The sequence below is a fragment of the Idiotropiscis lumnitzeri genome, chromosome 17, assembly GCF_059441095.1.
Source record: "Idiotropiscis lumnitzeri isolate Australia: NSW breed Sydney's pygmy pipehorse chromosome 17, RoL_Ilum_1.0, whole genome shotgun sequence".
Classification (NCBI taxonomy): Eukaryota; Metazoa; Chordata; class Actinopteri; order Syngnathiformes; family Syngnathidae; genus Idiotropiscis; species Idiotropiscis lumnitzeri.
Window position 1 is genome coordinate 8,300,882 of NC_142407.1, and position 15,657 is coordinate 8,316,538.

At 42.5% G+C, this 15,657-nt stretch overlaps 1 protein-coding gene across 1 annotated transcript; it reads right to left on the reverse strand.

The window, feature by feature from the left end:
- Nucleotides 1–10,807: 10,807 nt before the first annotated feature.
- LOC148320041 (uncharacterized) lies at nucleotides 10,808–14,452 on the reverse strand. Its single transcript, XM_088280239.1, has 5 exons — nucleotides 14,416–14,452; nucleotides 13,538–13,690; nucleotides 13,043–13,169; nucleotides 12,586–12,948; nucleotides 10,808–10,925 (listed from the first exon to the last, which is right to left on the reverse strand). Exons 1-5 carry the CDS (start codon nucleotides 14,450–14,452, stop codon nucleotides 10,808–10,810), a joined length of 798 nt encoding a protein of 265 aa, XP_088136365.1.
- Nucleotides 14,453–15,657: the final 1,205 nt, after the last annotated feature.

The window sequence follows — 15,657 nt, forward strand, 5'->3', positions numbered from 1 at the left end:
GGGGACTTTCACACACTATGACAACACTTTTCCTTTTCGTACTTCCACCCAATTTCTGTATTTTTTTTTTTCGTTAATTAAAACGTCATGTGAATATGAAGTCGGCGTTTTAGAAGGAATACATTTATTTGCATGAGCCAGTGTAATATGCATAAATAGTGGACATCAGTATGTTGTTCCTTAAGTTATAGTTGATTTTTTTTTTGGGGGGGGGTAAAATTACAGTACATCAGCTCATTCTAATGGAATAAAGTCAGAAAATAATTCACAGCCCTAGCATATAAGTGGAAATTTTTTTCCATAAATGTAAAGGAAGAGGCTTACTACAACTATAGGCCCGAGTATATAAATAACAAAACTGCTAAAAAAAAAAAGACGATCCATACCATCTGCTTGCAATCTATTTTCTGACAACCGACACTTATGTTAAATTCAAATCATTCTACCACAGTACAGTATTGTTTCACCAAGATATGCGCACGGTCACCGGGGCAACAATGTTTGTTGTGCCTGCCGCTTCTAATCGCAATGGCCGCTCAGAGCCTTCAGCATGGTTTCTGTTACTTGCTCAAGTTGTGTGATGAATGCCGCCAGAGCCCTCGGCTGCCAGGAAGTCAGATGGATAATCTGGTAAGCCTGCTCACTAAAACCGGTATCCTTGTTTTTTATGATAAAGGGGGCAGTGTTCTTATCACTCGGCACATTTTTCAGAGCTGTGTCGGAGACAAAGTCCACATACTCCCCTATTGTGTGCGGGGAGGATTATTTTTGCTGCAGGCTTTTGTTGTTATTCCAGAGGGCCTCGAGGTCCAGTTCCTCAGTTCCTGACCAAGACACATGGAAGGTTTCTGTTTTGTAGACCCTCCCAGATTTTTGGACCCACCACTTGACAGTGGAGAAAAGTCTCACTCCCAGGAATTCACAATGTTGTTTTTTTCCCACCCTATGCAGATCTGTTGGGATGCCAATAAAGGTTTGGGGATTCCCACTGACGATTACTGACCTAATGCTACTGTTGTGCAGATCAATTCTATTTACCGTAAGTAAGAATCTTCCCTTGCCTTGGCGGGTGTTCCAACTCGAAGACAAAACTGGTTTTGACTGCCGTCAACGAAAATAGTTTGTCTCTGCTATGTGCGTTGAATGATTTTCAACATTTTCAAGTTTACTGATCACAAAGAAGATTGTGCACAAAATAAATGGACCGTGTGTTCCGCTGGCAAGTTTGTCTCGGACTTTCATTAATCAAGCAACGGTAACAAAAAGCGTGTCAATCACAACATTCCGGTAAGGCTTCACGGTGGAAAGAAATTTGGTTCAGCCTCTACAGATTGAATTTGCGTATGATGTAGTAATATTTTTGAGCACTGAAAAACATGCCATCAAAATCCAAGTATGATGGACTACATGTGTACTGGTGACTGACCAAAATCCAGGCTGACTTTTTAGATACTGTTCCTAGTCTTGCATGTGAGCGTTTATTTCAGAGACCTTAGAAAAGTGGTCCTCAACCAATGGGCTGTCATTTTGTTTCGGGCTCCACAGATGAAAATATTTGCAGAACGTCTGGTTTATTTATTAATTGAGGCTAAAAATTATCGTATTTTGAAAAGTGGCAGGCTTCCCTCCGTTTCATAAATCTATGATGGTCTCGTGGTGCAACGGTCATCTTTGACCCGTGAGCCGTACGGATCAAGCACCACGGTTCGGGCCGGGCACGATCCGCAGAATGGCTGGTGAAAAAAAACAGTGCAAGATCAAATTAAGGGACTATGATTAGTCCACATTCTTTTTTTTTAGAAGTCTTTTAATTCAAAGTTGGCCGACGCGGTGGCGTAACGGCTACCTTGAATTCCGTTTTTCGACCTTTCGGCTTGCTTTATCGCAGTTTTAATTGACGTCACATCGGTGCCACCAGCATCAACAGAACGCCATCCCAAAGTCATATTCAGTTGCTAATTCAGGAGGCTAAAAACCGTTAGTTAATTACGCCATCATTGTATAAGTATTTAATGGCTACTAATGGCTAGCAGCTAGCTGTTAGCATTAGCAATGAGTGCTAGCTAAATGCCGGTTTTACAACACTAGTTGCCGGTCTGCAAAAGGTATGGACTCGACAGAAAAAAGGTTGGGGACCACTAACTTAGATGTAGACCGGACCCCTTTGAGGAAAAGAGCTCAGATCCAATGGGACGAAACCATCATCTTATTGAGGGGACCAAAATGATCCTTATAATTATTGTGAATACAAACTGCCATGTGGCATGACCAGATTCCTCGGATGGTCATGGCCCAAGAGGTCGATTTAGGAATCCTCATGCAAGCGACAAAATAGCGGATATTTCAAGTGGAGCCCTGAATGGTCATTTGAATCTCTTGGCATTCGGGTACACAGTTAATGCAAAGTGACCTGACGCCTAACGTCGTTGAGAACCATTTGGACCTTCTCAGACTGGTTCCACCGAAGCAGATCCCAAACAAATGCCTTTTATACTCTTGGGTAATCGTTTGAATATTGAGTTGGGCATTTTTATACGTTTTCTACTGTTTATCAAACATTTTCACAGTGCAGCACCACTACTACCCCCCTCCGCCCCTACCCCAAAAATACCCCATGCATTATTAAAAACAACAACCCAGTCTAATAAAAGGTACTCTTTCATTATGTGTCTTTAATTTCCAGACATTGCAACACTGGCCACTGGCCATTCTGGCTCAAATTCTTGGCCTTAAAGTTTTTAGCCAATAAATGATGAATTTAGCTCGAAAGCGGTAGCGACATTAAGCCCTTGGAACCACTTACATTTTGGACTTGAGTCTTTTAATCCAGAAATGAATAAAATGTCTCCCACATTTCTGGCAGCTTGATTCATTTCATGAACCCCCCCCCCCTTCTTGCCAACATTTCCCAAATACATTTCAGTCAAATGCTGATAATTTACTAGGCATGAAGTTTCAAGTTTATTGCTGCCTGTGTGCGAAGAACGTAAACTCCCCACACACACCCATGAGCTTTGTAATTATTATTGATCCTGACCAGTGCAATTTTGCATTTATTAAAAGCAATTGAAGAATTTTCTTCTCAGATCAGAGCGGTCAGGACATTTACGTATTTTGTTAAGTCACTGATTCTGTCTTTTGTCTCTTTGGAACAAGAGATTTGAGACAATCCATAGATTTCTCTTTCACACTAATAGTCCATTTCTGTTTCTTGAAATGGATACCGAGACAAAACCCCCGCCCCCGCACCCCCACCCCACCGCCATGCCATTATTGTGTGTGTGTGTGTGTTATTATCTGTCTAAAACTGAAACTAAAGACAGAATCAAAGGCCTTTTCAAATGAAGTGAATTACAGACTTAAAAGCAACATAAAAAGTTTTCACATGTAATTATGTTGTTGTTTCTAGAACTAATGTGTGGTTGTATTGTATGCCATCATCCCAAAGGGGGAAATTAATTAACATTGCACTCAATAAATTATGGAATGGGAGTTACCATTTGCTTTTCATTTTGTTGCCTTCCCGGATTGTGTTATGTACACTGCTCTGCAATCTTTCTAACATTTTCCATGCGCAACAAAGTACCATGTAGCGACTTGTGTTCAGAGATGAGTAAGTCATAATGTACCGATGGTTTATGTGAAGTCAGTTATCTTGCCTATTTCAGACAGATTAAGTTAAATTTAGTATATACTGTGTTTCTTACCTTCTAATTCTGGTGTGGGCAAACTACGGCTCAGGGGCCACATGCGCCCCGTTAAACGTTTTAATCCGGCCCGCCGAACTTGAAAAAAATTAAATTAATGTTTTATTTTCTCAAAACTGTGGTGTGTCAAAGACAAATTTATCTTCTCCTGGTTCGGCCCCTCTGTCAAGAACACATTGTGGCCCACCAATCAAAAAGTTTGCCCACCCCTGGTCTTATTGCAAGTCTTGCTATTTTCACTTTCCCAGTTTTATGAAAAAGATCATTCAAGAAGCCAAATGTATCCATCTTTGGAGTGTCTTCAGTGGCACGAGTGAATCAGCTACACCCCTGTCCATTGCTGGGGTTGCCAGGTTTGGGTCACAGAAAATTTTAAAACTTTGTAATGTAGTTCAAATCAAGTCGAGTCTCATGAAGTCGAAGACTCTTCGAATCTTTCAGAATTTTCGCCAGGCAAGTTGCAAGTGGAGTCGAGTCCACTCCAAAGTCAAAAGACTCGAGTCCCCCACCTCGAACTATTGTGACCCCCACAAAACAATTAATCACATTCCCGTCATTCTCGGCTGTGTTTAGCACCATATATCAAATATTGGGATTGTAAAACAAACCGAGTACACATCCTCATAACACTCATGCCTTGCTACGTCGAGTGTGTGATAGTCTGCCAGTTTACATTTTGAGTTTGTTAGCCTTAAGAGTCCGACCAGAATGTCTGATACCTCAACATAAACAGGTTGGTGGAGGTGCTGTCATGGCAGGTGATGATCCCATACACACATGTGACAGTGTGTCCTTTGACCTTTCCATGATGATGCCGTGGCAAAGGAACATAGCTTCCTTGTTTTCTGTTGACTAATTGGACTGCTCCCAAGGTTGGCTGGTCGACTTGCTTATCGCCAACAGCGAGGAAGGAAAGGAGAAGATAAAATGTGCCGGTAAATGCCCACAAACTGTGTTATTCTCTTTGTGTAAAAACATTTGGGGTTAAATATTTGACTAAGAATTTCCTCCACAATATTAGGACTATGCAGCTGGATAAGACCCCGTTTTAACCAAAAAGCACTTGGAGAGGAAGCGTATTTCAACAAGCGATACATACTGTATAACAGTGTGCAACGTCAGAGCGTGCGCAGAGAAAACATGCATTACCTGCGGCTAACCCAAAAGTGTACATTTGGGTTATAAATGGCCAAATCAGAAATAGAGCATCTGTGTGCCATGCGGCTGTTACAAAGCTCCTTTTCAGGCATGATCAACTCAAATTCATGGAACGCATAATAAACCATTTGGGAAGTGGAAACTTGAAAATCTTTCATATTTCGCATTAATATTGGAGGCATCTGGTTTCGAGGACTGTTGCAATGGTAAATTGAATAAATGTCACTTTAATTTGCAGCAGCAGCAGCACACCAGCATTTGTCATATTTAACATGACTCCATGTAAGGTCTCTGGAAAGAGACTGATGCATTTAATCAAATGTTCCTTTGGCCTTTGCCATTCCCAAGATTTCAGAACAGTAAGGGCAAAATGACGAAATAGGAGTGATCTGACAAGCTGCTTGTAAGTCACACATGGGCTGGAAGCCAACACTGGGCTCTATTATTGGACGATTACAAGCAAATAATGAGGCTGACATACAGTATAGAACAAGACGGAAAAATGGAGTGCATACGTTCGCTGAAAAAAAAGCATCAGGAGCGTTTTCACAAATTTTCTTGTATTATGTTGCAGAAGGTAGTAAAGAAACACTTTTGTAATTTCTGCTATATTTCCACATGTCACTTTTATTATGCTGAGGTGTCATGTTGCCTCAATTTTCTGCTTCATCATTACCAGCTGCAGCAAGTTCATTTCCACTGCGCTGTTATTCAGTGCAGGGTTGAAAACGTGAATGTGGTGTTGCTGTTGACAGTTTGGTAAAGGATGAAAAAAAAACATTGGACAAAAATATGGCGTTCAAAAAATAATTATCTATCAATTGATGGGTTTTCCTTTCAAGAATGTTTTTTTTTTTTTGTTCTCAATGAGGTTGAGGTCAGGGGATGTTTGTTTTTTTTCTACTTTAGTACACATAGTAGCCAATAGGTGTCGAACAGTGGACGGGGCCACAAAAGAAAGTAGGCAAGAGGGATCCAAAGGGCTATTTACAAAAACCAAACAGAAAGTGTCCAAGAGCACTAAAAAGAAACAAGCACATTAAGTACTCTTGGTATGTGGACTAAATTTAAAACAGAAACACAAAATCACAGTAGAACCTAATTAAACCAGCTTTATTAGTACCAGGTGGATCGGACTGATTGGAATTGCTTCCCTTTTGTGACTCCGCCCCCCTCTAGGGGGCATGCCCCCCAGTTTGAAAACCACTTGTCTAGGACATGGTGACGAGCCAACACGCAGAACGGCATCCATCTGGACCGTCCAAAGTAGCATATGCCATTCATCAGCGAATCAAACTGTTTACAAATCAGTCTTTAAATCTTTCTGGGCGAACACCAAACATTTATCCGTGGAAGTAATGGTTAGGGGTGGCTGTAACACAACTTGATGCATGACTGCCAGCTTTTTGGAAGTCGAGAGGTTCTTGGCCCGACACAAATGTTCTTAAATATGCCTTCAACAGAACAAACCTGTTTGCTCTCAAACGATAATTCGACTCAGTGATTAGACTTTACTTTGTATAACTTATCCAGGCAAGCGAAGCATGTCAATGGACTAAAGGCTAAAGATTTATACGTATTTTATTTAAAAAAAAAAAAATAATAATTAAAAAAAATTAGTGGAAAGGAGCAAAACAGCGGCTGAGTCCCAGATGCTGGGGGCAGCGAGAGATAGCGCTGACACTAATGGATCACAAGTGGCTCTTTGGAACAAAGATATTTAAGGTGAGAAGGGAGATTTTGAAGATCGGAAGCCAGGAAGGGCCAATGAGATCGGTTTCGACGCATTGCCAGGATTTATCTGGCAGCTTGTCCGTCATGCATGTGTTCATTCAGGTCACACCTTCATCTGTCTATGCACACATGAATCTGTCATTCATCTATCCTGGAAAGCATCTGAATCACGTCATCATCCCTTTTTCCATGCATCCTTCCATCCATTTTGGTTCGTCCAGCACCAACCTACCCACCCAGATTTCTTGTCCGTATGCAAGATTGAGGCAAAGTACGTGATTCTGGGTGATGCACGCGTAATGGGAATTTTTACACGAGCTCAACGCAACTGCACTTGTGTACATTTTGCCCTCCCACTGTGTTTGAAAGGAAGTTGGCAACAGAGAGTTGATTTTATGACTTTCTTTGTACCTTCCAAACATAGCTAACAAGCTATGAGCTTTAACAAGAAAATGTTTATCTCGCGCCCCAGCCAAGCTGCTTTATTAGAAAGGTATTAACCGTGTTGTGTTGTTGGTTGAGCACAATGATTCAAAGTGTTCCACTAGTACCACAAGTGCGAAGCATGATCTTGAGTACAACTCAGTTGTATTTAACTTTGTAGTAGACGCCAAATAATAAATAGGCTTTAAGTTGTAGCGCGCTTTTCGACCATTTGTAATCAAAGCGCTAAACACTGATTCCTCATTTGCCTTTTGTACCTTTGGTGTGCCTCGTCATGTTCATTGTGTCCACCTGTGTTTGTCTACCCAAGCCCCACTGTTAACCCAATCAGGTCCTTCCAACCATTTTGTGTCTTGTCCAGGTGCTCCTCGTTGGCTCGTCAATTTGTTTGTATTTAGTTCCCTGTTTTCTTTCATTTCTGAAACCTGACAGCTTGCATGGGGATACCTTGACACTGTTGCAAATTTTGAGGGTCTGAACAGCCTTTTGGATGGGAGACGACCAACTGCGTTTGCATTTGATCTGCTTGTTTTTAAAATTCATTTTAGATGCATTTTCATTTACCTTTTACATGCTATCAAATTTAGTTGGATAATCAGGTATAGTATTTTTTTGCTAGTATTAGTTGAATAGCATGCATTTCATACAAAAAGTTACTCAAATTGCTTTTCTTTTTCCTACACTTTAAAAGCAATTAGAAAACAACACAAATGATATAAAGCATTTAATGACTGTATCGTGCCATAGTTTTTGATTAATAATTTTCATCATGTGGAGAAAAAAAATACCCTGACCTGGCAACAGTTTTCTTGGAGCAAAATATTGTGTTTGCTGCAAGAATTTTCAATTTAATTGAACACAGCAGTCTTGTGATATTTGCTGGAAATGCTGTTTCCTAAAAATACATTTCATAAATCAGTAACCAGAATGCCAACTTCTGCTCAATTCTTCCTGTCTTTTCTAAAGTTTATTATCACTAGGAAACTTAAATCAGAATCTTCTGTCCAAATATAACGCAAAGGCTCTCGGTTTACCTCGGAAAGCAGATAAATTACACAATCTTTAATGGCAATAACATTCTGAGCTTGCTACATTGTATATATATATAAATCTTGCCCCGGATAAAAATCGAGCATTTTGGGCGCATGTGGAAAAATCTATGAAATTAATTGGCTTGGTTGGAAAGCCTTGAAGGACAGTATTATATTTAAGGAACATATTTTTAAATGAAGGGCAAACTGTCCAAGAGCTTTATGTAGTTGGAGATCTGCCTTCAAACATCTTGCACCTTAAACAGAATGTCTGTATGGAGTGTAAATCATATATTTAAACAAAATAGAATATACAGTCAGATATTGACACAAAAAGTGTCACTTTTCCAACTAGACCATTCGTTTCAATCTAAATATTGTTGCTCACTGGTGGTGTACATAAATATTCTTCACATTCCGGTCATATTATAGTCCAGGGTTGTATTACTAAGGTGAGAGATTTTGGCCAATCAGAATTCGGCTAGCTTGTGTAGCCAGGCAGATTTCATAGTTTTGTGCTGTGTGATTGAACGGGCTCTAAGAGTTGCGATAGCCAATCAGAACACTGCACCTCCGCATCGTGAGACCATCGTGCGAACCAGACGGCCACCATGCCGCCCAATCGAAAGTATATTCTTGCTTTTTTAACCCACAATGGCCGAAGGAGGGAAAAGGGTGGATTTGATTGCAGATATACCTGAAGGCCATTTTCAAGGCGGACCTTTCAAGAGAAGCTCGCTCTCGTGAGCTGAGGCGATCCAACACTCAGTCGTGCTTAAGTCTGTGTCTGTATATTATTTCTGCAGCTGTGGTGTCATAAATGATGGTATTATTAGGGAGATTTATTCAAGTCGGAAAAAGCAGGACTTCACGGAAGGCCTAGGTATGAAATACACGGCCTGCCGCTGCATTCCAAAAAGATTTTTATTGCAGACTGCTGTCTACAAGCATGAATATTTTTAAAGATATTGTAGCTGACAAAAAAAAAAAAAAAAAAGTGATGACTCCTCTAATGTGCATCAGTTGTGTTTAGGCTATGTGTGGACTGAGTGGGTTTTAGCAGGGCTGGAGGAGCTGAGAGAAAAGATGCTATGTGGATTCCTGAGCAGGCAGCTGCGCGAGCAGGAGCAGCCCAACATCACCAGTGCAGATGAGATGGATTAGATAGCACAGAGTACAAACTCGGTTAAATAGATGAGGGATGAGGGCGGGGCCGAGCTTGAAAAGTCCTGAGGGCCTCGGCACTGATCTGGAGATGTCGCTGCCTTCATATCTCCTATCTGACTAATATTGACTTTTCCAGATTCATATCTCTGTCTTCTGATGTTTTGGCAGCCTTAGCAGAGTCAACTCTGACCCCCATTTACTGCCACTTCTTATTGGAGGCATATGTGGATACATTGTCAGAATCGGCTTGCGAGTCCTCACGAGGGCTGTTTTCTTGTGCTCTTTGCAGGTTCAAGGCTATGCTAATTTGCGTGATGAATGTCTACTCCAAGTGTGTATTTGAAAATGTTTTTTCTGGAAACAGTCGACTTTGGACTAATTAGTGAAAAAGCACAGTTTTTTGTAGTGGTAATTCGTTGGGAGGGCCGCGTGGTGGTCTAGTGATTAAAAATATGGTATTTTTTGTTGTTTATTAAAATGAACCGATGGTCGGGTTAATCCTACATGAGATTAAAAAAAAATATCCCTGTGTATGGCTTCCTCCAGCAACTGCCAGAGTGACAGAAGATTGCAAGGTGGAGGTGGGAGTGCATCAAGGATCATCTCCAGGTCCCTTCTTGTTTGCTATGATAATGGACATATTGACAGATCGGCAGGACCAAATCAGTCTCATCAAAATAGCACATGGGTGAATGAAATTGGGTCCATGTACTTGCGATGAGCTGATCAGAAACAATGCGGCGTGTGGAAGAGAGATGAGGAAGAGAGACCAAGCTGGATGGAGCAGGTGGAGGTACGGCTCGTTGCCATCATGAAGAAGCAGCAAAAACAGCTGCCTCTCAATTTCAAGAAAATACGCCTACAAAGTGCCTGAGGAAGGAGCGAAGCAGATGTAGCTCCCCTGCTGTTTTGCACATTCATATCTTGATCGTCATTCATCGGATTGTACCGGTGAGTCATCATTAGTATTATTGTCATCTTGGTTGAAACATATATTTACAGTTGAAACTATTTATACAATATAAGCAATTATAGACCTATAGGGGGGGCTCACTTACTTTGTTATAATTTTTTCTGCCACTCCCACAAATAGTATAGTTGTGTTTGATCTGCCCACCCAACAAGTGTGACATTACGCAACCAAGTTCATTTACTGTACGTGAGATTTCTTTGAACATCCTTGCTCAGAATTCCGCTGGATCAGGCATCACATGACATATCCACACACTCGTCACCAGAACTCCGCCTGCCTTTACTCATGAAGGTAATGCCAAGCTGGACGCATCAAGTGGCAGATAATGAGCAGTGGTTCATTTGCATGAAATAGGAGAGCCTTCCGCCGAACAGGCAGAATGGAGATCGAAAAGAAGTGTGGTGTAGGTGCAATCGAATTACAGGATGACGGAAAAATATATTTCTCTTCACTGGGCAACTCAAGACAAAGTTACATGAATCTAATTTGGCTGAATTCCGGATGAGGACCGGCTGCACCTTATTATCTCACCTTACACTTGCTGATGCTACTTAAAACCAAATTCGAATCACAAAACTACTAATATCCCAAACTCAAAACATCTGTCTCAGGAAGGTCTTAATCTGTCTGTTTTTGACCTGCGCAAGAGTGTAACTGATGCAAGAATTCTTTATAAAATCTCGTCCATTTAGATATTGGCGAAGTTCGGGGCTGTGCCACAAAAGAGGATCTTTGTTCAAACAGGGAGAATAAAATGCCTGACTTGTTTGATGCAGTCAGATTAAATTACAGGAGAACCAATGCTGATCATCCGCTTGGTGTTCTGTGGAGGACAAAAGGCCAAACCAAATTGCTTGTACACACACACACACACACACACACACATATATATATATATATATATATATATATATATATATATATATATATATATAGTGGTGTGTTGAAGTATTCCTTTGATTGGTTGTTTTTTTTCCTCAACGATTTGATATGGTTTGTCCTCAGTAATGAGCGATTCTATTTTTTCCCTCTGCTTGGTCTAAAAATGTCGCTGTTACTGACTATCACATTTTTTTAATGATTTCTTTTAGTTCTTCTAAAAGACAGAAAATTACCATTTGAAATGACTGAATTGAATTTGTGTCATGTTTGGGAGGGGGTTGGGGGGGGGGTGATTTTGACAGTCTTCGAGACTGCTGATTCCATCATTTTACCCATGAATGACTGGCAACCAGTCCAGGATGGATGGATGAATGGATGGAACATGTTAAGACTCCACTCAACTGTATTTATCGAGCACTTTGAAACAACCGCCGCTGCAATACGCGCTGAACAAAATGTATTCATAAAACAGCAAAGATTTATAAAACAAATTAATAATGAAACAGTAAAACCAAAAATCTCATGAATCTGATCGGTATTGGACGACTATTAGATAGTATTGGTATCGGATTCGAAACAAAGGCCAGAGACATTTTGTCCTCATATCTGCAGACGGGCACTCCGCATTGACATTTGGTGACACCTGTAACACGTATGACACATTTGTGGCTTTCCTTCTCCGTCTGACACTGTAACTCTTCCACTGCCACAAAAGCCAGCATGTCATTGTAATCTCATCTACAATGAAGCTAAGAATAGGAGCCTCGTGGCCTCTAATGCTGTTTGTTAGCGCTTTGAGACTCGTAACATCAGGTCACGTCCAGATTCTCCCCTGATTGAATGAAAGAGATCTGATGACTGCACAACGCCTGCTCTGGTTTCACTCTTTATGCTGCAATGCTAGCAAGAATGACAATTTGCCGGCTGTTGGTACTTGCTAGCAGACTGATTTGAGGTTCAGTGACTTATACGTATACCGTAGTTGCAGGACTTGGTCGACTAGGAACCTCAAAGGGCAGAAATCATAGCTGGCGCGTCTCTAGCCATGCTAAACAAATGTGCAGATATTTATGTCAAAGAGATAAATCATCCTGTATGGGGAGGAATAAGGAGGATTTCACATTAACCCTAAATGACTTCTACTCAGATGGGAGCTGCCTTTTGGCTTCAGGGATAAATAACATCTATTAAACTCTAACACTGAGAATGCAATCGTGTGAGTCCCACTGGCTGAACGGTAACGGGATCAGACAATTTGTAGGGTACGAAGCAGGTATGTGTAATGGAAAATACCTTCGGTTCACCGGGACGCCCAGCGTGTCAAGGCGTGGTCTTCCAAATTCCCAAAAGAGGGAAACTAGACTTGTCCTTGCACCAAAATGAGGATGCGTCCGTTTTTACGCCGAGCACAGAAAATAGAACCCAATAATTTCGATTTTCTAAGAAAGACACTATGTGTAACGGTTCAGGGAACCGTGAGAAAGGAAACCTGGACCCAATAGCAAGCGAGGATGGTTGAGGAGGATTTATTGAAGGGTTCGGGGGGAGAGGAACGGGTGCCGGTAGCAGGGCAGGAGGACAGGTGGAGGAGCGGCGAGTCAGCGCCGGGGTGCTCGCCGGGGTGGCGAGATGTGCGCTCGCGGAGGTGCAGCGGAGACGGCGCGCTGAGTGTGCACCGGCGCTGTGGCGGGAGGAACGCGGGCGCGGAGAGCGGCGTGGAGGCGAAGGCGGCGGCGAGCCGGCGGAGGCTGAGAAGGGCAGGCAGGCGGCGTACGGGCGTACGAGGTGCGATCGACGCTCCGGGGCTCGGCGGCTGGCGGCGGAGGATCGGGCTCGGGCTGGCGCTGGGCGGCTGGAGGGAGAGCGAGGACAAACAATGGTTAACTCGGGTTGCATAACACAAGGAGCAGACGTGCACGAGGCGAACGTCGACGTGGACCGGGTACCGAGGTAGGTCACGGAATAATCCGGCGTCTGGCTCCTGGCAGCGCTGAGCTTTAAACCCCCGCGGTGATTGCTGATGATGGGCAGCAGGTGCGCAGGAGCCGACGCCCTCTCCGGTCGGAGGCGTGCCTGGCGGAAAACAGCCGGAACCTAGGGAAAAGGGGAAAAAGCTTGGCAGGCCCCCTAACCCGAACCCCCACACTATGACCCTTATACACAGTGATTTAAACATTTTGTTCCTCTTATTAAGTAATAAAAAGAGATTTCCAAATGTAGTTTTGTGTGATTGCAAACTAAATAATCAATGATAGACTATCAAAAAATATACATATTATAAAATGAATGTGTGGAGTGTGAACCTTCATAACACGTATGGCTTGGCTCAGCCTCAGCCCAAAACAAATCCGGCACCCTAAAATAAAATCCCCAAGCCAACGTGATACAAGTTAATAATATGACCAAAAATGTTTTTATTCACAAAAGATTTTCACCCTTACCATCCACATGACGGTAAGAAAATGAGTTTGTGTCACCCCCGAGAGATGAGTTGAGAAGGACCTCCAAGAGTGACTCATGGTAGAGCCAGTGTATATGTCCAACAGGGAGGGGAGAGGGCAGCCAATAATTCTTTCCACTGCTTTGACTGTCCTCTGGAGCACATGTGTCAAACTCAAGGCCCCGGGGCCAGATCTGGCCCGCAACCACATTTTATGTGGCCCCCGCAAAGGGCAAATCATCTGCATCAACTTCCTGTTTCTAGCATGTTTTCTTCACTTTTAACAACACTGAGATATGAGATATTGCCATTTATTTGTTACCAATCCTCCCCTTTTAAAATAAATTGAAAAATTGTTGAACAATTACTTACTAGCTTCTGATTTCAAAACTGGCTTTCCAATCAATTTATATGGGTTCACAGTCATACCGGCCCTCTGAGGGAAACCACAACTACGATGTGGCCTGTCCACAAAAATGAGTTTGACACCCTGGCTCTGGAGTCTCGCTGTGTCTGCCTCAGTGCAGCCGCTGTACCAGGTAGAGACACAGTAAGTCAGGAGGCTCTCGATGGACGAGTGGTAGAAGGCCAGCAGCAGCTTGCTGTCCAGGTTGAATTTCCTGAGGACCCTCAGGAAGTGCAGACGCCGGTGGACCTTCTTTATCAGCTATTTTTGTTTTGTTGTGTTGTATTCATATTTGCTAAGATCAAGAAAATTCAATCACTCCATGATGGACACAAAGATGAAACAGCAGAGGAGTTAAAGAAGACGGAATATTGGAGAGCAGCAGAACTATATAAAGGAAACCAAGGAGGAAATTACAGCAACTGACAGCCAAAGGATACCTCACACTCTTTGTGTTAGTTTTACTATCGCACTTCCTTCTATAGAAGAATTCTCCTCATCTTCCCTCATTTCTGTTCTATTTGAATGACTGAACACAGCTGCTCACACTAACAGCTTCTGGCATCTCCAGACAGGAATTCAGCTTTTGCCCCGGTGATTGGCGCTAGCTGGGATTTCAACCCAGAGGGAGCTGGACCCATGTTATTATTATTTTTCTAGAATGTTTCGAGCCTTCCCATCCGAGATCTCCCGATGAGGCTGGCAAGGGTTGTGCACGCACTTTCTTGAAATGCTTTAGCCTCATGCACGGCACGGTCAAATCACCGGGAGAGTAAAAACATACAGTATCAGATCATACGCCAGGGAAGAGGATCAGCTTTCTGAGCTCCTCAGCTCTCCCAGGTAGAGCCGTGCAAGGCAATATATCTGACTTCCAACACTATATCCCGAGCAGACAGCTCCACTGGCTCGCACTGTAATCCATACAGTATGAGAATGAAACCCGGGGACGTAAACAGCAACGCCACATATGAAGCGTGTGTGGCTTGGCCCGCCTTCGCATTTGGCGCAGGCGTTTCTGGCTGCCAAGAAGGGAAGGTGACCATGAACTAATAACAGCATCCACCCTCATACAAACTCGACACACACTCATCCCCAGGTGGAGCCCAGCTGCCGAAGGAAGCCATCTTCGTCTGCTCTTAAAATACTACCCTTTGCACAGATAGAAAAACAAAACGTGGATTAATGAAGACCACCTCTGTCTTCTTGGCGTACCGCGTTCTGACAGATTTCATGCACTGGATGGGTCACACTCTTTCTTGTTTTTCACTCCTTCTCAGCCATTTCGGGACATTGGTGACAAGTTAATGGGATGGCGGAGACCCTCCGGAGGAAGAGACCTCCGAGTTAAAACATTTGTCACATGATGAACAAAACCTTATAGCTAAAAAAATGTTTTTTCTGAAATAGCAACTCTGCACTAAAAATTCACCCGTTTTTATGCATCTCAGAGGCCACTTTCATTTGACCACTTTCTGTCAACTGAAAATGACATTACAGTTGCTCAGGGCTCCGAAAATGACCAATCATGGCTCACCTATATTTTTGAGTTTGGTCATGTGACAATAAAAATTGGTGGATTTTGCTGCTTAATTCATAATCCACGAACCCAAAAATCATCATCGTGTTTAGATTAGTGATGCCGCATTGAATGAGTTTTTTGGTTATGTGTTCTATTATTAATTTGTATTTTAAATTATTGCTTTCATTGTCTT